Consider the following 23849-nt stretch of genomic DNA (forward strand, 5'->3'; position numbering starts at 1 on the left):
GGTGCATGTAAGCGCCGAATGCAGGTGGAATTCAGCATGTTGTGTTCAACCCAGGGCCAGATTTCTGTGCAGTGCGCACCCTTGACTGCCCCCCAGCCCCCACCAGGACTGAAAGCATATGCATCGTTTGGACTTACTCCTGGAGCACAAAGGACAGGAAACACAGAGATCTCCTGTGCACCTAGACCCCAGTGCTCCGGGTATGAGGTGCAGCTGGGCAACATGCTGCCTCTTAATTTATGCTGCCCTAGGCCAGGGTCTTTGTGGCCTAGTCACAAATCCGGGCTTGGTTCCACCAGTTCAGTACTTACATGCGCCTGTGTGAGTACAGCCACCTACGTTAGAATGGAATTAATTTCTTCCTGCGTTTGACCACAGGGGAGCTCCAGTGGCTCTGTGGTCATGGTTGCCATACACTTGTAGATGTTGTTATTTGAGTCTTTGTATAATCTTTGGGAAGTGTGTCCAAGGAACATGGGATATGTGCCTCATCCCATAGATAAACAGTAATTTCATCTGAGAAAAGTTTGGCAACAGCCGATATTCCTGATTGGTGTCTTTACATGCATTATCAGACTGCTGACCAATAGTTTCTATTGTTGTTCTCATCTTATTTCCAAGACAGCAGTCTTCATGTTAATGGTTCAGACTACCAAAGATATTACAACCCTCATTGGTTACTCTTTAATATCTCTGCAGGCATGTCCACCTTAAGGGCAATAACATACTGAGCATTGTCTCTATAATTGTCTTTATGAGTGTTTATCTGAAACAATTGTCAGTATTGTTTTTAACAGGGTATTTTCTGGTGCATAACCCTTGCTGATCAAGGCAACCCAGGCACTGTAGGAAGGCTGGGACCACAGCTGGTGTTAAACAAAGACTCCCAGCACCCCCCAACCACATTGAGCTAGAAGGCTGTTTATTGGACATCCCTGATCCTGGTATGGTGCTGCCCTGAGCAGCATTGTGACTTTCTGGGATGGACTCTTCTGTTTATTTTCATCCAGGGTACTATTTGCAAGTAGTTTGCTATTTCACCCCCAAACTTGCACTAGCTTTCCCCTGATAACATAAATTATCTCCTTATAACATTGACTGTAGTATGTGTAACTGCAAAAGGGACCTCACACTGTAAAGGCCACTGAAACAGTGACTGATATATAATCTCTGTATATAAATAAAACAGACTAAGTAAAAATATCAGCTAGTGCACACGGGGCCCCTGAGACACGTTGAGCCCAGCTAGACAAAAGCAATACAATGTATAATCGTATGATTTTATATCTCTAGCGCCTTCCAATTCAAATTTGTCGTGCCTCTGGGCGGTCTGGCCACTGTTAAAAGAAGCGAATTAAAGCGCAGTCTCAGAATCCCTCCTCTATGTCCCCTGAGGCGGAACCTTTCTTTCCCGGCCGGAACCTTGTGCAACACGTTCTGTGTTCCCGGCGGGCGACACAGGGCGGACGGGCCTGCAGGGACAGAGCAGAGGCGGTAGGGGAGAGTCGAAGAGGCCGGAACTGAAGCCCTGGGAGCGGGGAGAACGGAGCCAGAGAGCGTCGCCGGGGGGAGGTAAGGAGTTCCCGCTGTGTCAGAGAGGGAGGCTGTGTGCGTATGTTTGCGTGCGTGTCTTGGCTGTATGTACGTGTGGCTTGTGTGTGTAGCTCTTACCAGCGGCTCGAAGCATTCCTGGAAGTCGTTGGCTTTCTGGGAGCTCTGAGAGGTGTTGTTAAACAACAGCTGAAGAGTCCAGTGCCGAGAAATCCAATGGCAATATGCAGCTCTGTGCTGGGTGGCTGCTTGTTTGCTTCAACATCCATTTCATTTGTCTGCTGTCTTTGTGTTTGCTGCTGTAAAGCCTGTGTGCCTGTAATGCTACTCATATATGTGTGAGTGTGGGGCTATGACAGCTATTCCCTTCTTGTTTCTTGTCCTAGCTACGCTCAGATGGTATTTAGCTCTATCTGTGGAACCCACAGTAGCACCTAACTGTACATAGAGGCAGGTGTGTGCCTTTAAATGCACAGAGCTAGATTCAACTTTATGAACAACAGTTTTTTATCTGATGAAGTCTGTGGGGAAATCTGGTGATGTGGGCAGGTAAGTGATTGTGTTGGAACATTGTCTTACAATCTGTCATCTCATATTGGGAGAACAAGTTGTAATGGGTGTAGGGGGTGGGGATGCAAATGATTTGCTCTGGGCAGCTGCTGAGACTTTTTTTTATCTTTTGAAACCAAACTCAAGAAATTTAGGCTCAAAAAGGCTGGACACATGTATAAACAACTTAAAGGGAAAGGCAACTTAAAAATAACATTTTGTCTAATGATAGAAAATGTCATTATAAGAAACTTTTCAGTATACATGCATTTCACATTTTCAATGGTTTTAAGGTTGTTTGTAAAAGTAAAGGCACTGTCTATCCCTTGCTGTTCTGCACTAGTGGGTCTTAAATAGTGAAAGGTAATCGCTGCTATACACCGTGTCCTGTCTTTTAATTGCACAAAAACAAGGTGTTACATTTTTCAGTAATATGTCAGTAGACTGTACTTGGTGTGTAGTGTACATTGTACCAGCCCTAGCAGACCTGGTTTGGCTCGCAGAAAGCCAACTTCTACTACATTGATTCTAGAGTCCGAATCAGGTGTGCAGAATGGGACAGACAACTACCACTTACAGATGCAGTTACATTTACAGTTAAAGGTCATTGTGAGCTAAAATCACAGACATCTCATAGTGATTATAATTGATAAGCATTGATCCCTCCTCTTCTACAAACAATGGACCAACCCGGGATTCATTTTGTAGAATGCACTGTGGCCATGTTACCTCTTCTTTCCAAGGCACCTTGTTTTGGGCAAGCGCATGCACAGTACAGAAATTTTTTCTGAAATTTCTATACTGAGCATGCGCACACCTTCATTCGACCTTCATTCAAAACAGAATGGCAATAGAAAGAAGAGGTAAAGTGGCAAAAATGCGCTCTGAAGGACAAACTCTAGGTCGGTGAAAAGAAGATGAGCACCAACCTGGGTTCTCTGCTTAGCAATTATAACTGGAGGGTTCCTAACAAATTAGCATGCCCAAGTAATTTAAGCTTGTATTGTGGTTTAAGACCCACTAAGAATTTGTAATTTATACATAAAGAAAAGTTGCTTAATATTTTATTGTCTTTCATAATGCAAGCTTTTAGTTTTTATAAAAATTGTATTTGAAACAGAAGTTATATAAATGATTGCTTGCTTAACTCACATAGACTTTGACACATTGTAAGTTTTGTAGCTTGACCTGTCCACACAGTGTTACACCGTTCTTACAATAATAATATGTACCCTTAATGTAAAGTATACAGATATTATAAGTCACAGAGGAGTCCCTTGACTATATAAAAGCATGAGGTTGAAGAGCATGGAACACAGAGGTGACATTTAATATCCTTGTATATTACAACTTTAGATACATTATTATAATATAATAAAAAATAAGAGGTATAGTGGTTTCTTTGGTTTGCTTTAGCTAACTTTTCTTCTCTTTTATGCTCTTCATTTAAAGCAGGCTGCACATAAGCAGACCATAAAGCCTTTTGTACATTTGGTTGTGTGCAGTTTGGCCACATGTGGATGGCTAAATTGCATCAAACTGTGTGTGTGTGTGTGTGTGTGTGTGTGTGTGTGAGAGAGAGAGAGAGATCACGTGCTGTGCAGTTGCACTAGATCCTAACATGATTGGGTGTCTCTCCAGAGTGTGATGATTGGCCAGTGTGGTTGAAAATAATAGTACTGAACAACCTGATCACTATATTTAGCCAGCAAGACATCTGTTATGGTCAAAGTAGCAGCATATCATGTAGGTAAACCATAAAAACACGTATTGTGAGTATATTGAACGGGCAGCTTAAACTGTTTTATTTAGATGGCAGTGTTCCTTTATATGATTAAAAATAACTACTTCTTGTGTTAAATATGTATTGCTATGTGTAATAGTACAAAATCCCACCAGAAGTATTTTTATCTTTACACCTCACTTTACCACCTTGTGATCATGAATCAGTGAGTAATTACATTTACATTATACAGCAAAACTGGATTCACAAGGCAACTTAGGTTTAAAATGATATACCGAAGCCTTCTTTACACATCTGACTGATATGGCAAAGTGGTAAAAATAGAAGGAATGATGGGTGGTGCAAAACAATATGTCTGTTCAAAGAATTCACCGAATTTGTCTCTATATATTCTCATCTTTTTGGCTTTTCATTTACAGATATCTGTCTTTCTCTTTTGCCTTATGGTAAGGCATTTATATTTTGGCCCTTTTGCAGTTCCCCCTTTGTCAGAAAAGGATGAGCAGATAACCTGGGAAATTCCAGCAAGGGCTTGAGATGTCTGACGCATCTATCTCAGGGAGCGAGCCTGAATTGGACCCAGAAGATATGGAGGAGGAAGAAGAAGACGATGAAGATGATGATGAAGAGGAGGAGGAGGAGGAAGATGAGGAGGATAATGATGGCGATGATGAGGATGACAAGCAAGATATAAATGGTAAGTTGAAATAACATGATGGCTGAAATACAGAGGTTAAAAAAAACAAAACATTTTTTGCATCTTAAGTGTGTGTTACGTTTATGCAAAAAATGTATAGTAACATTAGGTACTATTTCTAGTAACAGTAGGTACTATTTCTAGTAAGCGTAGGTTCTCTTTCTTAAGCCTTTTCATGCCTGGGCAGTTTACATTTGCACTGGTCACTGTTCAATAATTTCCTGCTCTGTTTTACTGTAGCGCTACAACAGGAGATCAGGAGTACTCTTTTATTCTGTAACTAATCAAAGTGGTAATATGTCTCCTTAGAAACTCTTTACAGATACCAGATACAAATAAGTTATATGTGTCCATCTGCCTATTTATGTATTCCTCTTAAGAGACTGTCATTGCTTTTATACTAACTCTGTAGTAACATATTGATATCTGTAATAATAGAGGTAGTATTGAACAGTACTAATTCTTTGTAAGCTTCTGCTTTTTGTGTTCAATTCTTCCACTTTCAGTGTAAAATGTGCCAAAACCTGCTGTTACTGGTAGTGACTAGCAGATTCAGTTAAAATGAATGACAAGCTAAATGGCTGCAACAGGATTCGCTACACATGACTGAAAAATGCTGTCACAGGCCTAGGTCTTGTAAATAAGGAGGATTTTGGTACATGGGGCATTTGTGACAGGGATTTGTTCAACTCATTTTTCCTTCTCAGATGTTGCTCAGCAAAACAAAAAGGCAGTCCTCTTGGGTAATGACCATATCAACTCGCTAAAGCAGTGCTCCCTCAACAGGATTTTTAAACCTGTACAATAGATTTTAAATGTTTTCTTGTGGGAGTCCTATAGTACTATAACACTGTGTTACTTAGCAATAGTTTTATTATTCATTTAAATGATGAGAAACATATGTACACAACATTGATCTTCTGCATACTTGCTTTTATTTGTGTGAGTGATGGCTGTCAAACTGCAGTTTTTAATGTCTATAAATAGGCAATCATTTACTGAATACATATATCTTTAGTGGTCCGTAATGTAATAGATGTACCCACTCGTATATAAATCCACAAATTGTAGACACATTTTGCTAAGCACTCTGAATTCTCTTTTTGTGGAGAATAAATGCAAAATAAATCCTCTTTATAAGTAAAAGTTCATTCAGCCTCTACTCTGCTCTAATGTCAGCAAAATCAATAATTTATGAATACTGGTCAAGTGTTGTGTTACTAAAGAAAAGATCTGTCTCTAATCTGAAGAACCATTTTTGTGTAGCAAGATGTCACTGGGTATATGTTTGCAATATAAAGCTGACCCTTTAACATGGATATCATTTTTATTTTAAAATTTGTTGTTAAAAAATAATTAGCCTTTACTATTCTCTGCTTTGCTCATCATAACTTTATGTACTGTTGACACATTTAATTGCAGGAGAGCAGATCACTGCAACAGACTTCAGTTCCCACAATGCCTTGCATACCTTTGTGATCCTCCTTCACTGGTTTATTAATCATGTACAGAAAACTACTAAGAGTAGGGGTTGCGTCACTGATACCTTGTATTAACATACACTGGGGTGCTACTGTAGAGCATCTTACTGACTTAATCATAGAACCTGTAAGCCAGGGATCCCCAACCTTTTATAACCGTGAGCCACATTCAAATGGAAAAGGTTTTGGAGAGCAACACATGCATAAAAATGTTCCTGGAGGTGCCAATGAGAGCTATAATTGGCTATTTGATAGCCCCTGTGTTGACTGGAAGCCTACAGAAGGCTCTGTTTGGCAATTACACTGGGTTTTATGCAATCAAAGCTTGCCTCCTAACCAGAAATTCAAAAATAAGCACCTGCTTTGAGGCCACTGAGGGGTTGGGGAGCAACATGTTGCTCACGAGCAACTGGTTGGGGATCACTGCTGTAAGCCATTGTGGGAAATGAAGTCCTGGATGCAGGGGTGACAATAACGTTGACATTATTTCAATGATACATGTAGTCTGGACCAGCAGTGCCGAAAATAACTGAGAACAAACAGATACTGCTTTCTATAGCAATTACATTTACAACTTATTAGATCGCTATCTGCTTTGCTGAGTTCAAATAATTAACTGTCCTTTGTGGCACTTTATAAGTTATGACTACCAGAATGCCTTGTTGCTCTGGGATCACCCAAGGTACAGTTTCCTATAGGTATAAGTTGTTTTCAGTGAATGGTTTGTTAAAGCAGGATACTTGTAGGGTATATACAGGTGGTACATGAAATACTGAAATACTGAAATTTTGTAGTTTTACTGCTTGTCTTTTGTAGAGTAGAAACAGAAGCACAGTCTGTCAAGGTCTTTACTACCACTGGGTAGATTTTGTGTTTCAGGTTTGCTTTTTTACCTACACCGGGTAATATATGGGGTGGCAAGGTCATAGCCAAGTGTTAAATAGGTAAATGGTTTTGAAGTGGCCAGTATTACTATAAAGTAAAAATATTTTATAAGCATTTAATGGTTAACTGTTGATAAAGCAGAGTGTATGGTTAGCTTTAAATGGCATCTGATCTTTCTATCTCAGCTTAACTTATAGGGCTATGACTCATGGGTGTTATGATCATTGCTATAATCAAGGAAGTGGAAGTCAGAAAGTTCCTGTTCACCTCTTATAGGTAAAATATAGCCATAATTTTGACATGAGCTCATTCAGTTGGACTTATGAAGAAAAGTTGCATAAACACTATCAGAACTTTTGAAATAAATGTAAATGTGTTTTTTATTTTTTACACAGGCATATGTTATGTCAAAGGTCAAAAAAACCCTAATATTCTTAAGGACCATATCCCAGCCCCTGACTTTGTTCCATTGTAAAGTGATATTCTGAGACTCTGCTTTCCAGTGACTCTGTGTACCCACCAGCTATGGAAAGCTAAAGGATGTTAAATCCAAGAATTCATCACTGTATAACGGAAGAATGTGAGGGAGGGGATGTATTATACTGTGAGCCACAGGCAGGGTCAGACTGGGCCGGGGGGGCACTGGTGAAAAAACCTGTTGTGGCCCCTACTGACCAAGGCCCGCTCCCTCCAACAGTAACTGCGGAGGCCAGCACATCTCCCCCACCCAACGCGGTGGCAAGAAGGGGGGGCCCCAGGACACCCCAGTCTGACTCTAGGTTTGGGAAATGGTTTGCTTGAGTATTATGATTTGTTTTTAGTCTGTGCAATCACGTATGTCTGTGTAACTATATTTATTTTTGAAAGTGTTTATGCGCCTTTTCTACATTAGCTTATGTCATAAAGGGGGTATGTTTTACCTGTAAGAGATGAATAGGGACATTCTGCTTGATAATAGTTATAGTCAAAACCCCCTTAGGTATATTTTCCCTTTAAAGCTTCAAATAATAATCAATGGGTTAATGTGCTTATTAACTACTTGTTTGCTATAGATTATAAAATCTACAGTGTTGGCTATATGGAACATAATTCTGTACATTTGACATGTTTAGTTTGCTCTTTGATCTGTGCCAAGTGCCCTGCGCTTTGATATGTGCCAAGTGCTTATTAAGTACAATTCATTTAGAAGGATCCAACCATTTTCTGGAATTACTGTAAGTGGGTTTTTGTGAATATATTAAATTTCACCTTTTTAATTGAAATGAATTCAGTAAAATAATCTTTGTATTTCTTTCCCACAGTATGGTTGAAATTACTATTATTAAGGAGGCCATACACAAGCTGATTCTAGCTGCCGATATTGGTCCTTTATCTGCCTGTGTATGGGCACAAAGGACGGGTCCGCCCGACCGACATCTGGCCTGAAATCGGGCAGATCTCTATTGGGCAGGCTTGATTTTTCCGTCGGCACCTATACCTGCTGCTTTAATTAGATCGGTTGGCCATGGGGACCGAATTAGCCCGATATCACCCACTTGTAGGTGGAGAAGATCCGTTTGCTTGGCGACCTTGCCAAGCCAGTGTATCTTACTCTGTATGGCCACCTTTAGTCATCTGAAAGCTTTAACAGGGATTATTAACCTTGCAATCCAGTGTGAGTTGCTGTTTGTGTAACTGTGCATAGGTTGAGGACCCCAGATTCCGGATAAGGGATCCCTTAACTGTAGTAGCAACTTGTTTAGCGAAGTAAAAATCTTTTCTATTTAACCCTTTGCTGGAAGTGCTCAGTGTGACTGCATGGGTATAACTAATGAAGTGCCAAAAGCATTGTTTAAATTGCCGCTTACCACAAATTAGTAGTTGGCAGTCTCAGTAACTATGAAAATAGCTGGTTGGCATCGCTCACAGGCTTGTGGCCAGTATCTTAAGGGCCCATGTGACACATTTTGGGGGAGTTCCATCTACTTTTAATCACCATGGTAGAGGGTACTGTAATGATTTTCTTTGGAATCCTTTGCTGTTGTAATGATTAGTCACTTACCTGTCTGCCACTGAATTGGGTTTAGGGTGTTAAGTAATTTGTGTGGGAGTGGCTTGAACAGGGCTCCTCAGGTACTGAACAGTCTGTGCTCTCGACTCAGCATGGATTGTGTTGTGCCTTTTAGCCCTGCCTCACTGCCCCTCCTTTTGTGTTAGTAATGCTTATGTAAGGCAGGCAGTATAATACTCTCGCTGCTGAGACTGGGGCCAACCCTCCTTGCCTCTGTAGAAGCATCTACTTGTGCCCCTGTTGCAGCCTCTGTCTATCTCGGCACTTCCTCAGCGCTTCTGTAAAGCTTGGTGTGGGAGAAAAGCATTAACTCATCCTAACCTATGACAGTTGGATTATAATAGGGGAAAAGCCATAGGTTATAGCCATGCGACTGCTGGATGAATCTGCTCACCCAACAGGTACAATTCCTATAACTTTTCCATTTAGAAGAGAATGTATTCTATATTGGCTGTAAAAGGGGAGTGGGAGATGATATGAACTTTCATTTCCTGTTGTTTTTGAAGGGGTTCAAATGTGTGTTATCTGCTGTCTTAGTTTGTGTGTTATATAACCGTCGGTATTTCCTTGGGATTCACATGAGAGGCAGAAACGTAATACTGTTAAACATGTCAGCGCCCCCACAGCCTGTCCCTTCCCCTTCTTCTCAGGCACATGGCTTTACATCATCTAGGTGTGAGCAGAGTTTTCTTTTGTCAAAACAAATATTAAATGTTCTGATATTTATTAAAGTGCAGTGGCAGAAGACTGATTGGCTGAATGCATCATCCCAGATATTAAATCCGTGCTCCCACCAACTGTCTTATGTAGCATGTTGGGGCTTATTCACTTCCAGCACCCCCCCTTATTTGTTCCAGGCCCCCTTATCTCATAAAAGTTTACAGATATATTAATGGGATGGTTCACCTTTTCAATTGGTGTTCACTTTTTTATTTCTGTATCATTTTTAAATTATTTGTTTTCCTCTTCTGACTCTTTCCAGATTTTTAATGTGTCACTAACCCTGGCAGCAAATAAACAATTGCTCTGTGAGGCTACAAATATACTCTTACTTGTTATTACTTATCTCTCTATTCATACCCACTCTATTTATATTCCACTTTTTTCATTTGGGCCACTGCCTGGTAGCTTAGGTAATTTGGCCCCTAGCAACCATATAGCTGCTAAAATTCCAAACTGCAGAGTTGCTGAATATAAAGCTAAGCATTTGAAAAACCACAAATAATAAAAATAAAAACCACTTGCATATTGTTTCAAAATATCACTCTACTAAAGGTTAATTTAAAGGGGAACAACCCCTTTTAACTATTGCTATATCATCCACAGTTCCATCATACAAGTTTTTGCCCCAAACCTCACTGTGGTTCATCCGAAAATATATTTGCAAATAGTATTTTGCCCAAATCTGCCAAGGCTCTTAGTCTCCACCAAGGGGGCCAGGACCACTGTATGGGAGCCACTATATCCGAAATCCGAAATAAGGTAACCAGCCTTTGGTGTTCCAGCTACTGCACACTTTGACATAGTGATGGGAGTTGTTGTTTCCCAACAGCTAAAGGGCTAATTGAAGTCAATTCACAGAATGTATTAAAGAATGGCCAATGATTTGGGGAATTGCAGTTCAGGAATACCTGCAAAGAACTTTTATTTTGGCTCTGGTCAGCTATTATCTTTATTGGGTTAATATAGCATAACAACATTACACATTTGTGTTCTGAGTACCTTAGGCTGTCAGAACTCAGTACAGAAGCAGGTTATCCTGTGAGGTATTTCTGGCTGTTATATAACAAGGGAAGTAACCTTTATGTAACTAGCAGCTGCAGGCGCTTATCCTAACTGTGCAGGACTCTTGGATCAACAGCATATTCCTCAGTGTTTTCTAAATCCCTTTGTGCCTTGAGGGTCTTTGCTTCTCTGCTAACTGCTCATTTTAAAGACAAAATAACTCAATTATGAATCCCTTTCATATTTAACAGTTATGTGATCCCTTATCCAGAATCTTCAAGGCCTGAGGCATGACAGATTAGAGTGTTTTCTTGAATTCAAAGTGCTATGCAAAAAGTGAATTCTAACAAGCTCCTTTAAGAATCCAGTAAAAAAAAAAAATCTACAAGCTGAGACTTTATAGATGATATTTAGTTTCTTTTTATTCTAGTTAGAACTAGAGCTGGGCGGTATAACCAAAAATTTATATCACAGTATTTTTCAAAATTATATCGGTGTCACAGTATTTGACGGTATTTTTTTTTCCATGCATGATTAGGTGTTAACCCCATTTCCTAATAAATTAGAGAATAATTACTGCAGTATTGAAAATCAGACTCAGGCAAACGAAGGATCGGCAACAGAAAGTCGTAAGGTAAATCAGGCAGGCTTAGTTTCCCAGGCAAGGCCGCAGACAACATAGCACAGGAGGAGGCGTTTGATAGTTTTAAATACCCCCCACGCATGCGCAGAACCGGCGCCGTCAGCGCGTCACGGACGTGCACGCTTTGACATGTACGTGCGCTTGGACGCGCATGCGCAATGTCCCGCGGACAACGGGACGCGCGCGAGACCGGGCCGCACGGGTGAGTACCCTGACACCCCGGTATTGCGGTATCTGACAAATGAATATAGTTTTAAAAAAAAAAAAAAACACCGGTATTCGGTATTAAACGGTATATCGCCCAGCCCTAGTTAGAACAATAATTTATATGAGTGTTGTCAGCCCATTCAGCAGAGCATCATACTCTAATGAAAATGCAGGTATGCAGAGTAGCAATGCTATATGCACATGAGCTATCTCAATTTTAAGCAGCAAGGCTAGTTTCAGAATACTTGTCCTAACTGCGATTGTGGTACCAATGACCTTCGTTGCCTGTGCTTTTTTTTTTTTTTTTTAAATTGTTTTTATTGAGTTTTATTTAACATAAAGAAAGCAAAGGAAGAAGAGAGAGGAGATAGGAAAGAATGGAAATAAATAAAATAGCATGTTACGGTTCTTGGTACAGGCAGTCTGAACAATGACTTACTTATGTAGCATTTGGTACAGGCATTGAGTTTCCTTACAATGATATAAACCAGGCATTTACAGCCTAAACATAGGTGGATGTGTAGACAGCTGTATTTTGCCGTTAACTTATATTTATGTTAATAAACTGTTTCCCAACTTATACGGTTTACTGTTGTTTCCGAGAGGGGGAAAGGGTGGGTGGGGGGGGGGGGGGGGTGAGTGTAGGGTTAAGGGAGGGGGGCTGACTCTCCTTTATGGTAATAATGCAGGTAAGTGTTCAGTTATCCATGGGGTCCACACTTTGTGGAACTTTTGGGGGCATCCTCTGCTAAGGTATGTCAAGTGGTATAGGGGGGACTGAGCTGTTAATGAGGTCTATCCATTGTTTTTTTTTTGGTGGGTGTTCTGATTTCCATTTGAGGGTTATTAGTCTTTTGGCTTGTATAAAGAGAAAACATAGCAATGTTCTTTCAGCTGGGGCCGGGGTTATGTCTTCCACTTGGTTTAGTAGTAGTGGGGGTATCTCTAAAGGTAATATGAGTGCCAATAGGCGGCTAGTTTCTTCAGTTATTTTGGTCCAAAATCTTTTAATTGTAGGGCAGGCCCACATCATGTGTATATAGTCTGCTGGGGATTGAGAGCATTTTGGGCAAATGTCAGGAATTTCAGGGTTGATTAGGTGGAGTCTGTGAGGGGTGAGGTAGGTTCTGTGTAGGAATCTAAACTGGATCATTTTATCTTTGGAGTTAATTAGGGTTGAGTTATAGGTTTCTAAGGTCTCTGTCCACATTTCGGGTGTTAGGTGGGGGATGTCTCTTTTCCATTTTTCATAGAGTTTGGGAAGTATGGGTTTTTCGGGTTTGTTAAGCAGTGAGTAGAATTGAGATACTGGTTTAAGTAGATTTGGTTCTAGGACCATTTCTTCAATTCTTCTGGGGGTAGTGTCTATTTTGTTTTTCCCAAATTGGGCTTGCAGAGCATGGCGCAATTGTAGAAATCTAAAGTACATTTTGTTGGGTAGGTTAAATTTCACTTTAAGGGTGTCAAAGGTGGGTATTTCGTTGCCTGTGCTTTTACATGCATGTATTCCAAGCAGATTGATGTTTAAGGCTGTTGATAGAGAACACAATTGTATATGCAGTTTCCCTGGGGCAGTCCCCTGACTTGAATGGATTCTGTTTTCAAGCTAGCCTTGGTCACTACTACCCTGGCCTTGAGGGCAGAGACTCTTATCTATCCCCCCACTTGCATTCCCTCTGCTTTGGAGTTTGAGTGTCTGTCTGTGCTTTTACAGAGAAATCTCAAAATGCAGCCTTGGGTGAAGACAGCCCTGAGCAAGGAGAAGAAGGATGGAAGCGCTCAACTACCTCAGGACAGAGCGGCCAAGAATCAGATGAGGCAAAGAAAAAGCGCCTACAGAAACCTGCAAACCTGAGAAGAAACATTCGGTGAGATTCCATATTTGGTCAGGCCTCCTTAGATCATTGCAAGGTTACTGTATCATGTTTAGGCTGAAATGCATTTCTGCTTCTTCAGACACTCCTAAAGGGACTAATGTTTTATAGGTTAATACATTAAAGAAAATTTACAGTTTGTCAAAAAATGTTTTCCTATATGTTTTTTTTTTAATTATTTACTTTTCCATCCTGTCTCCTATATCTTTAGTCCTATTACACAAATGATGTCTTCTCCTCTGGCATAAAAAGGCCCATCCATCCCGCACCTGTCTTATGTGTTTAGTGACAGGAATGAATGTGATTGGCCTGTCACAGACAGAAAACAACATGTATGCTGTAGGCCTTAAAGGGGCAGTATACCTGCTTGTTCACGAGAATTCAATAAATAAGCTTGTGCTGAACTAACTTTTTAAATGTTATTTTAATCACAAAAATATTCCTTGAGAAGTAGATGATAGGATTAACAGTACACAGATTATATCCCTGCATAATGGATTCCTGCCAACTGAACAGTCACAACAAAGAGAGAAGGGAAGAGGTTTTATAATGCTTATTATCTACCTTTCTAGGCCCAAAATGGAATAGTTTCCCTGTTTAGAAAAAAAATCATATTGTTTTTGATTAAAACAAGTATGTCCAGCACAAGCCATTGAAATCATATTAAACAAAGGGTCATATGGCCCCTTTAGTATTCAAACTAGTATCTGACTACTGGGGTTTAAGACCATACCAAATAAACAGCAGGCTGAAAAGGAGAAACCTGAAAGGAATAAAAAACAGCAAGTAAAAAAAAAATCACACCAAGTAACAACACAATTCTAGCCTGGAATTCAACCTGTGTCATGGTTGCTTAGGATGTTACTATAGAAGGTGACTGTGCTACACTTACTGTACTGTACACACTTGTTTCGCTGGTCCTCTGCACAGAATGTTCTTCTTATGGTTGCTTGTGCAGATCACCTATCAGTCAGCAGTTTTATAGGCAGTTTGGAAAGAGGTATAAAAAAATTGTAAATAAAACCAGTTGCCAATGCTGGGTAGATTACAAATATGTGAGGCATAGTAAGAAGTCATTTTTATATAAATTTACCCTTTAAGTACACATGTGAAATATAGAGGCATGCTTATATTTGATGCAAACCAAAAAGAGTATCCCACAACTTTGTTTAAAGTGTAAACACAAGGTTTGTAAGATTCTGCCAAACTCAGCCCCGTAAGCCACCAGTTTTCTGCTGTAGCAGCTTATTTATTAGTTTATTGTAAGTTCTCTCTTTGGTATATTATTTCAAAGCCGTGTGTGGGCACCTTATTCATATATGTTAGGATATTGTATAGTTAAGGTACTGCATGGTCAGCTTTTTGCAATCTAATCTCTGAAAACTGGAACAAATAAATTATATTTTATGTTGGAACCTCTTGATAGAGTGATAATTTGACTCCTTTTTTTCTGATCCTATTTTCCATAGAAAACTCCTGCGAGAAGATCAGTTAGAATCTGTGACCAAGACAGCTCAGCAGGAGGAGTTGGAAAGACGAAAACGACTGGAACAACAGAGGAAGGATTACCCATTGCCGCTCACTTTGCCCCCTGTATCACTAGACTTCCTGCAGGGTAGGCAACATAGGACAGGAACATTTTGTTTGCTACAGTGTACATGTTAGTGTGAGTGTGTTATCCAGGACCTAGGGAGCTGCATAATACTCTTATTAAACATTAGTTTATTTAGTAAAGCTTGTGTTGAACATATTTTTGCCTGAAAAAGGAGTTCTTCTCAGTGGACTGCTTAATTGTTTTTTTTTTTTACTTTTACTTTGTGTTCATAAAATCAGAATTTCAGATTTTGCCTGGCCTGGACTATGTTTATGTATATTATTTCCTCGCGGTACAAAATATTTCACTTAGCAGAAAGTACCCCAGGCTGGTACTTTTTTTTTTTTTTTTTTTTTTAAGAAGTGCACCATCCTAAGGTAAAGGTGCACTGAATCCAAGAGTCAGTTTGGGATTTGGCAAAATCGGAGCATTTTTCAACAGGATTTGCATTTGCCTGAATCTGAATCCATACAATTATGCAACTTCAGGCAATGTGAATATAGAATTGCTGATTTTTGAAACGCCCAATCTTTTTTTCCTGGGACTTTGAAAATTTGAATGTGAAAATTAGGATTCACTTTGGGATTCATCTATATCCTTTGTAGAAGATTCAGTATTTGACAAAGCCCCAAAAAAGTGGTTTCTGTGAATCCACAGTAGGTAAATTACTCTCAGTAGAGAGACAATCTTGTGCCGCAACAATGTAGTAGACCTCATATAGAAAGACAATACATTGTGCTTGTACCTTGATGGAATCAGATTTTACAGAGCTGTACTAAATTGCTGTACGCATAACCAAACTTGCTATGGGGCACATAACAAGTTCATGGTTCCAAAACCAACTGTGGGTGTGTTTCCTCCTTAATTTGCTACTTGATCTGTAGTAACTTGACTGAGAGAGAAACTGAAAGCGACTACAGCTATAAATACAGACTTGTTGGGACTGAGCATTTGTGGAATTTTCCTGGGCATGTTGATTTGAGCATGGGAGGCTGTCTGTTTTACCATAACATATTAAACTTATATAATATTTTTGTTCTGCAGAGGAGATTGAGCTGAGAGCAGCAGATGTGTCGCAGCTGGTGAAAAGCCAGGAAATAATCTGCCTTGACAGCAGCAGTGGTGAAAGTGATGATGAAGGGAAGGTGAAGTCTCATAGCATTAAGGATGGTAAGGGGGAAAAAAAAAGAATGCACAGGTTAAATGGGAAAGGATTACATGAGGAGGTGATTATTTAGGAATAGTAGTAAGGGAATACAATAAGAACTATTGTTAATCTTTGCTAATTCCAAGCTGCATTTACATTAAATACAATTAATGTTATATATGATGTGGTAACTTCTATCAAGGGTATGTTAACCCTGTGTTTTTGTTATCCAGTGTAGTACAGCATATTAAATATATATTAATGGTGTGTTTTATCATGACCAGCTGTTGATACTTAATTTTTATAGGGATGCTAACTATCCATTAAAAATTACATACACAATACACAATATATGCTTGCCCCACAGCAATTCAATATATCAGCTAATTTAGCTGCATACTGCATAAGAGTAGCACAGTATACAGCGTACATTTTAACAAACCTTGGGTGTGAAGATTTTATTCCTATTTTTTTTTTTTTTTTTAAGTTGGCAACTAAGATCATAAATTTGTGTAATGACATAGGCCTCTTTACATGGCTGACTACAGTTAGCAGGGTAATTTTATCAAAATCTGATTTTCCTGAGGCTTGTCTAAAAAGATGATTTTTGATATATGGAAAATATGATGTAAGTATAAAATAAATGCTGGATTGACAATATATAAGGCTCACTTACCCCTAAACATCTCTGTTTTCTTTGATGTCTTACAGAAATCATTGAATTGAGCTCTGGGGAAGAGGACAATCTACAAATTTCAGATAATGCAGATTCCACCAATGAGGTAGATGGAGATATTACCACTGAAAACAGTGGCTCCCATGTCAATGATGCCTTGAATCAAGCTGATCATTTGGGCCGTGTCCTAGTAAACATTAACCACCCACCAAATGAGAAGGACATTTTTCTGGCACCTCAGCTCGCAAGGGCTGTCAAATCTCACCAGGTATGTGCATGGTGGCATCCTGATTTTATGTAAGCTCCTTCCAGTTTTTCTCCAACCGTTGTGTGCATACTGCAAAACTTTGATTTTACTCTTAGCTTCTTTCTATGTTTATACTGTGATCTCTGAACATACTCCAGCCATTTACCCTGTACTTACTCACTTTTCCTTGTCATGTTATCTCTCGGCATTCGTGACTTTTTTTTACTTCTTTTTCAGATTGGTGGCATTCGCTTCCTGTATGACAACCTTGTTGAGTCTTTGGAAAGGTTTTCAGGCAGCAGTGGATTTGGCTGTATCTTGGCCCACAGTATGGGTTTGGGGAAAACTCTACAGGTTATCTCCTTCCTGGATGTGCTCTTCCAACATACCTCAGCAAAGACTGTGCTTGCAATTGTACCGGTGAGATTTTGGAGTGGGTGTAGGGGTAACCTGCAGGGACTTAAGTTGTAATACTTGCATGAACTGTTCTTACCTCTTCCATGGTTCTGCTTAACAGCTGTTCACCATAAATGATATTTACACCCCTCTCATGCCCCTCTATTCTTGTTTGTCAGCCTCTGTTTGCCTTGTCTGAGATTTAAGTTCTTTTAAATTCTAGGTCAACACGTTGCAAAACTGGCTTGCTGAATTCAACATGTGGCTCCCTCCACCTGAATCATTGCCAAAGGATCATAACCAGGAACTGGTCCAGCCACGTGCATTCAAGGTCCACACTATGAACGACGAGCACAAGTGGGTGTGGTTAGGATACTGAGTTTATGCATGCATATAAATTCAAGTCAGAACTAAGATAGCTCTGCAGTTGCACAGAAGCAAATAGGGACTGCTAGTAAAGAGCACAAGCATTTACACAGGCTGCCATGTTCACTAATATTAATAAAGACATGCCTTTATCTTTATTTGTCCTAACATCTCTCTAGAACTTTCTTTGGCTAGCATGTTATATTAAAAGTGTTGTGGTTTTCTCCACTTGAGCTTTCTTCTAAGTTTCTTTTATTTCAACCCCCTTAGAACAACAGCAGCGCGAGCCAAAGTAGTTAATGACTGGGCGACCGATGGAGGAGTCTTGTTAATGGGCTATGAAATGTACAGGCTCCTCTCTCTGAAAAAATCATTTACTGCTGGTAGAAAAAAAAAGAGCAAAAAGGCTGCAGGACCTGTAATTATTGATTTGGATGAAGAGGATCGCCAGCAAGAAATGCTAAAAGGTAAAATTCTCAATAAGATCCTAGCACACCATCCTAATATATACAGTTAATCATATGGCCTGATCAGAAAGGCTTTATACTAGGCTGCTTCACAGAAATTAATTGACGTAGGTTCTTTACCAATAATGTAGTAGTTCATGACTACTCTGGCCAGAGAAACTTGGAAACTTATTTATTTAGGTAAAATAATTAATAGCTATGAGATGAAAATCCAGTGTTGCTCCCTCACATCACCAAAGGTTGGAAGTGGTTAATCAATGCATCCCTTTGTATAGGAAAACATATTTTAAGATGGGTTGGCCAAAAATATTTGAAAAAAAATGGTCCGCTTGGATGAATAAACATTTCCTCCTGACACAAGACTAATTCTTTTCATGAGGTCTCACTGTAGCTTGTTGGGGTCCCATGTTCAATTCTAGACTGGGCACTATCTTCCAGGAATTTGATTGGATCCTGATAAAACTGACCTTGGTGTGTGTGAATGTTATAAGGAACTTAGGGACCACTGTTGCACAGAATGTGGAGTGATTTCTGTAAAGCATGTTAATTCTATATAAATAAAGGATAATAATGTTTCATTTATAATTCTTCCTAGCATGCTGGCCCTAAGCCTCTTTGCATATCCTAGTCAGCTATTTCTTATCACTCTTGTAAATTTTTTTTTAACTTTTATAGTTAATAGTTTTCATAGTACACTTTTTAAAAAATAAAATATAAGCTCCTGTTTGTCTTCCTCTCTCCCTACCACAGGGATAGAAAAGGCTTTGTCAAGGCCTGGCCCAGATGTAGTGATCTGTGATGAAGGTCATCGTATAAAGAATTGTCATGCCAGTACATCTCAGGCCCTGAAGAACATCCGATCACGAAGGAGGGTGGTATTGACAGGCTACCCCTTACAGAACAACCTTATTGAGTATTGGTGCATGGTGGACTTTGTGCGACCTGATTTTCTTGGTACTAGGCAAGAATTCAGCAACATGTTTGAAAGGCCCATTCTAAATGGACAGTGTGTGGATAGCACACCCCAGGACAAGAGACTCATGCGATATCGGAGCCATGTCTTGCACAGTTTGCTGGAAGGATTTGTTCAGAGGTTAGATCTCTTCTCCTGACAAATGCAATAACCTTTATATTCAAAAACATTGGTTAATTTATTTTATTGTAGGTGCAAGTGCCTTAGTTATAAGGGGTGCCAAACTGGGTGCCTTAGAGAGCAATACATAAGGGTATTGCTCTCTAAGGCTATGACTCATATTCATGTTCCACCATGTAACTTTATTTAAAGAGCATCTATCAACAATCTATTACCCCCACCAGACTAATACTGCAACCAGGCAGAGTTTTGCACGTAGACATTAGCCCATGTCAGCCTGCAGCTTCAGTGAGAGAAACAAGTCCATAGGTGCACTTTATAGAGATCATTGTTACTTCTTTTCGGTGAATGACATGGTATATTCTGCTGTGTAATGTCGGAACAAAAGTACAGTATTCCCCATCTATAGCATATCTTCTACAGGGAATTGGAGTGGTTTACTTAAATTAAAGGGGTTTCTCACCTTTGAATTAACTTTTGACAGTGTGACATAGATTGATATTCTGAGGCAATTTGCAACTAGTTTTCATATTTTATTTTTTGTGTTTCAGTTATTTTGCTTTTTGTTTAGTAGCGCTCCAGTTTCTGCAGCTTTCTGGTTGCTAGTGTCTTGTTTACCTTAGCAACCAGAAAATGGTATATAATGAAATTGTAAGCTCACAGAGTAAAAGGGTTTTTTGGCTGCCAGGGTCAGTGGCTTTATTTGAAAGCTGAAAAGATGTACAAGAGAGAGGATATAATTAAAATACTATTAAAAAAAAAAAAAAATAATTAGCATCAATTGCAAAGTTGCTTTGTTTAAATTTCCTGAAAGCTGGCCATACATTTATCAATAAAATTACTTAAAAAAAAAAAATAACTGTAGGCTTAGGATGTGAGTAAGTTGTCAAATGGACATATTTGAAATTTAATCTGCAGATGCATTATGTCAGCCTGTACATGGCTGTACAGACGGGGTCCACAAGGTCCTCTTCACCTTCTGCTGTTCCGATCATTTGGGCTGTAGATCCTTGTAAATATAACATTACAAGGGTGGCCATACCATGATTGGTCCCTTGTAGGGTTTAGTTTGTTTGGGCTAGCATGCTGTTTAGTCATTTGCTATACAGGATCAGCCCATGTGTGGTGGCCACCTTTTGTGTCTCTCATTTTTAGTGTTCCCTAAGGATATACCCTGCAAAACATGCTACAGTGTGTTTGGCAGGTTATTTACCATGGTTTTTTTCATAATTCTACCCTGTTTTCTCTGCCCTATTCCATGAAAAGACGTGGACATACAGTGTTAAAAGCTCAGCTTCCATTCAAAGAAGAACATGTTATCTTGGTGCGTCTGTCTAAAATTCAGCGAGATCTGTACACTGAGTTTATGAACCGGTTTCGAGATGCAGGAAATAGTGGCTGGCTAGGTCTAAACCCACTCAAAGCATTTTGTGTCTGCTGTAAGGTGAGTTGTTTCTGAATTTTCCCCATTTCCCTTTTGTAGTATCTGTGTCTATGCAAGAGTTAGTGGGGTGTTAGTATGTCAACCTCAGACCATGGTACAGGTATGGGACCCATTATCCGGAAACTCGTTATCCAGTTGATTCAAATTATGGAAAGGCCATGTCCCATAGACTTTATTTTAATCAAATAACTCACATTTTTAAAAATCATTTCCTTCTTTCTCTGTACTAATAAGACAGTACTTTGTACTTGATCCTAAGATTTAATTACTTTTTTATTGAAGCTAAAACAATCCTATGGGGTTTAATTACTGTTTAAATATTTTTTCAGCTGATCTAAGGTATGGAGAGCCAAATTATGGAAAGACTCCTTATCCAGAAAACACTAGGTCCCAAGCATTCTGGATAACTGGTCCCATACCTGTAGTAAGACTTCACTCTTCTTGTCTCTGTGACTTTTGCTAATCTTAGCATGTCCTAGCTTTGTATGCATACATTTAACCCTCCAATGAAAAGAAACAGCCTTGTTCTTAATATCTAGTTAGGCGATACATATTCACTCCTTACTTTATAATGTATTCTTTATTTTCTCTCTTACCTGCCTGCAGATTTGGAATCATCCTGATGTGCTGTATGAAGCGTTGCAGAAGGAAAATTTGGCAAATGAACAGGACTTAGATGTAGAAGACTTGGGCACTAATAATCGCTGCAATGCACAAAGTGGCAAGATCAAGGTAGAACCAAACAGCTTGGGGGCCCTCATGGGAGAGACGGCACACACCAAGCAGCTGCAGGGTATTGTTTTGAACCCCTCCCACGAAAAAGCCAATCAGGTTGTTACATATGAATGGGTGAGTGTTTAGGTCCAGTTGCCGACATAACAATCATTGTCTGAGGTGTTTAGTATAATTCCTAGAATCATTTCGTTACTGAAAACTGAGACTATGTTGGTGATTCTTTGCCTATTTGATCAGACTTTGTGATAATGGTCTTATTTAACACCTACCACAGAAGATTGTGGCCTGGCGCTTCGATTTACCCCATATATTTGCTGGTTAATATATCCAATTACAAATTCTTATACGCTGGAATCTCAGCGCTCTAAACGAAAACCACGCAAACATTAACTTATTATAAGTGATTATAGCATGCTTTGGTTAAGGTGCATCATTTAAATAAGTGAATGTTTACAGAGCTTTAGTTGGCCTTTAATCTGATTTATGATCTCAAAAATACTAAGAGGGTTGTGAAAAAAATAAAGGATAATGGAAGTTCAAGTAACCTGGCCGGATAAATAAATGAACATTTCCTGGCATGTTTGTGTAACTTGCTTCTGTACAAGTGAATCAGTTTTCAAAAATAGGGTTTTTAGTGTCAAGTATCGTAAACCTGCCTGGCACCCCTTAACTTTAAGAAATAGTCTAATTACAGCCTACCGTGAGCATATGGAAATTACAGATTTTTGCTTTTGCTTCTCACATTCTGATATGTAAAGAGGCCACTTCACTGACAGTATGCCCAACAGTGGCAAATGATAATCTAGCCATCATTTTGTTGGTGCTTATGATTATGTATTTAATGGTGCATGTTACTTTACCATTTATTTTACTTATTCTTGCGCTTACAGCCCTACTTATTGGCATTATTCCTTCAATTTACCATAGGCCAAGGAGATTCTTTCTGATTACATACCGGGCCAGCTGCAGAACTCACCCAAGATGGTGCTATTGTTTCACCTGATTGAGGAGAGCATGAGAATGGGTGACAAGATTCTGGTGTTCAGGTACGAGTTACATTGAAGTTAATCTCATCAGGGCTGTGGAGTCGAAGTCGAGGAGTCGGAGGCAATTTTGGGTACCTGGAGTCGGCAAAAAATGAACCGACTCCGACTCCTACTAAATTTAAATGGGAATAAAAAAAAAAAAAAAAAAAAAGCAAGATTAAATGTCCCAATTCACAAACAGTCATAATTAATTACTTCTCTGCTATAAGAATAAAGCCCAATGCAGAGCCAGTAGTTCTGTGGGTAAATGACATGTATGTCTCCTTCCTTTCCTTCAATGAATGTATAAAATAGATTAGCATATTAAAAACAGAGGAGTCGGAGTCGGAAGTATCAGAAACTGAGGAGAATTTATCTACCGACTCCACGGCCCTGAATCTCATAGCATTGTTCAGTCATAAAGCTGGGCATTACAGATTTGCTGCACAACTTAAAAACTCTTTGCTCTTGCAGTCAGAGCCTGTCCACTCTGTCCATCATGGAAGAATTTTTAGCCAAGAGAAAGATGCCAATCCCAGCAGGGTCTGATGGCCAGGAAGGTCATACATGGATTCGAAATGTTAACTATTACAGTGAGTAGGCAGATTGATGGCATAATGTTTCCTTATTGCTTCTTTGTGTGCATAATTGTCTTGGCAGAAACTATTGTGCATTTCTATGTAGCCAGCTTAAGGTTTGTTTAGGCTTTTCACAGTTCTCTTTTTGCATAGATGTTGTGTATGTGTTATTTTTTAATTTGGGAAAAAGATGGGGAGGGGAAGGGAGCAATGGGAATTACACAGCAAGGCAGTCATACGTTGAGGTGACATACAGTAGTTTACAACAGTTTATCAATGGCAATAAACTGCCACACAAGTGATATTTCTGGTGGGCCATCCATTCTGGCAATCTAAGTACATGTGTTTAAAAGCCTGGCTATGGGTCTAGTCAATCTCGGGTGTCCCAGGATTTAGATCCATGCATGGGGTCCAGATTTTCCCAAATTTTGCAACCCTGTGCTTCATAAGTGAGTTTAATGGAAGGGAGGGATGAATTAACTAGGACATGCTATTGCCTGACAGTTCACTAGTTTCCATCCAGTTTAATACTACCAATTTTTGTTCAAAGTATAGTAGTAGTTAGCGTTCTAACCAGTTGTCTAGTTTTATTGAGTGGGGGTAATTCTTTGATATGGGCCAGCATACACATTTCAGGTGTGCACACGTTAGATTGTCCACTATGTATTTTATCAC

General features: G+C 39.5%; 1 protein-coding gene across 4 annotated transcripts in view; it reads left to right on the forward strand.

Moving 5' to 3' along the window:
- Positions 1-1369: 1369 nt before the first annotated feature.
- rad54l2 (RAD54 like 2) overlaps positions 1370-23849 on the forward strand; it is a 30419-nt gene continuing 7939 nt past the window's right edge. The window contains 15 exon segments of one of the 4 annotated variants that reach the window (NM_001083355.1): positions 1522-1572; positions 1938-2100; positions 4322-4541; positions 13247-13400; positions 14876-15021; positions 16045-16170; positions 16859-17091; positions 17308-17490; positions 17690-17823; positions 18103-18299; positions 19050-19392; positions 20659-20836; positions 21443-21685; positions 22499-22617; positions 23071-23189. In NM_001083355.1, coding sequence (NP_001076824.1) covers positions 4382-4541; positions 13247-13400; positions 14876-15021; positions 16045-16170; positions 16859-17091; positions 17308-17490; positions 17690-17823; positions 18103-18299; positions 19050-19392; positions 20659-20836; positions 21443-21685; positions 22499-22617; positions 23071-23189 — 2335 coding nt within the window. In that variant the 5' untranslated portion in view covers positions 1522-1572; positions 1938-2100; positions 4322-4381. 4 annotated transcript variants of the gene reach the window in all.

Source organism: Xenopus tropicalis, chromosome 4 (genome assembly GCF_000004195.4).
Source record: "Xenopus tropicalis strain Nigerian chromosome 4, UCB_Xtro_10.0, whole genome shotgun sequence".
In the NCBI taxonomy this organism is placed as follows: domain Eukaryota; kingdom Metazoa; phylum Chordata; class Amphibia; order Anura; family Pipidae; genus Xenopus; species Xenopus tropicalis.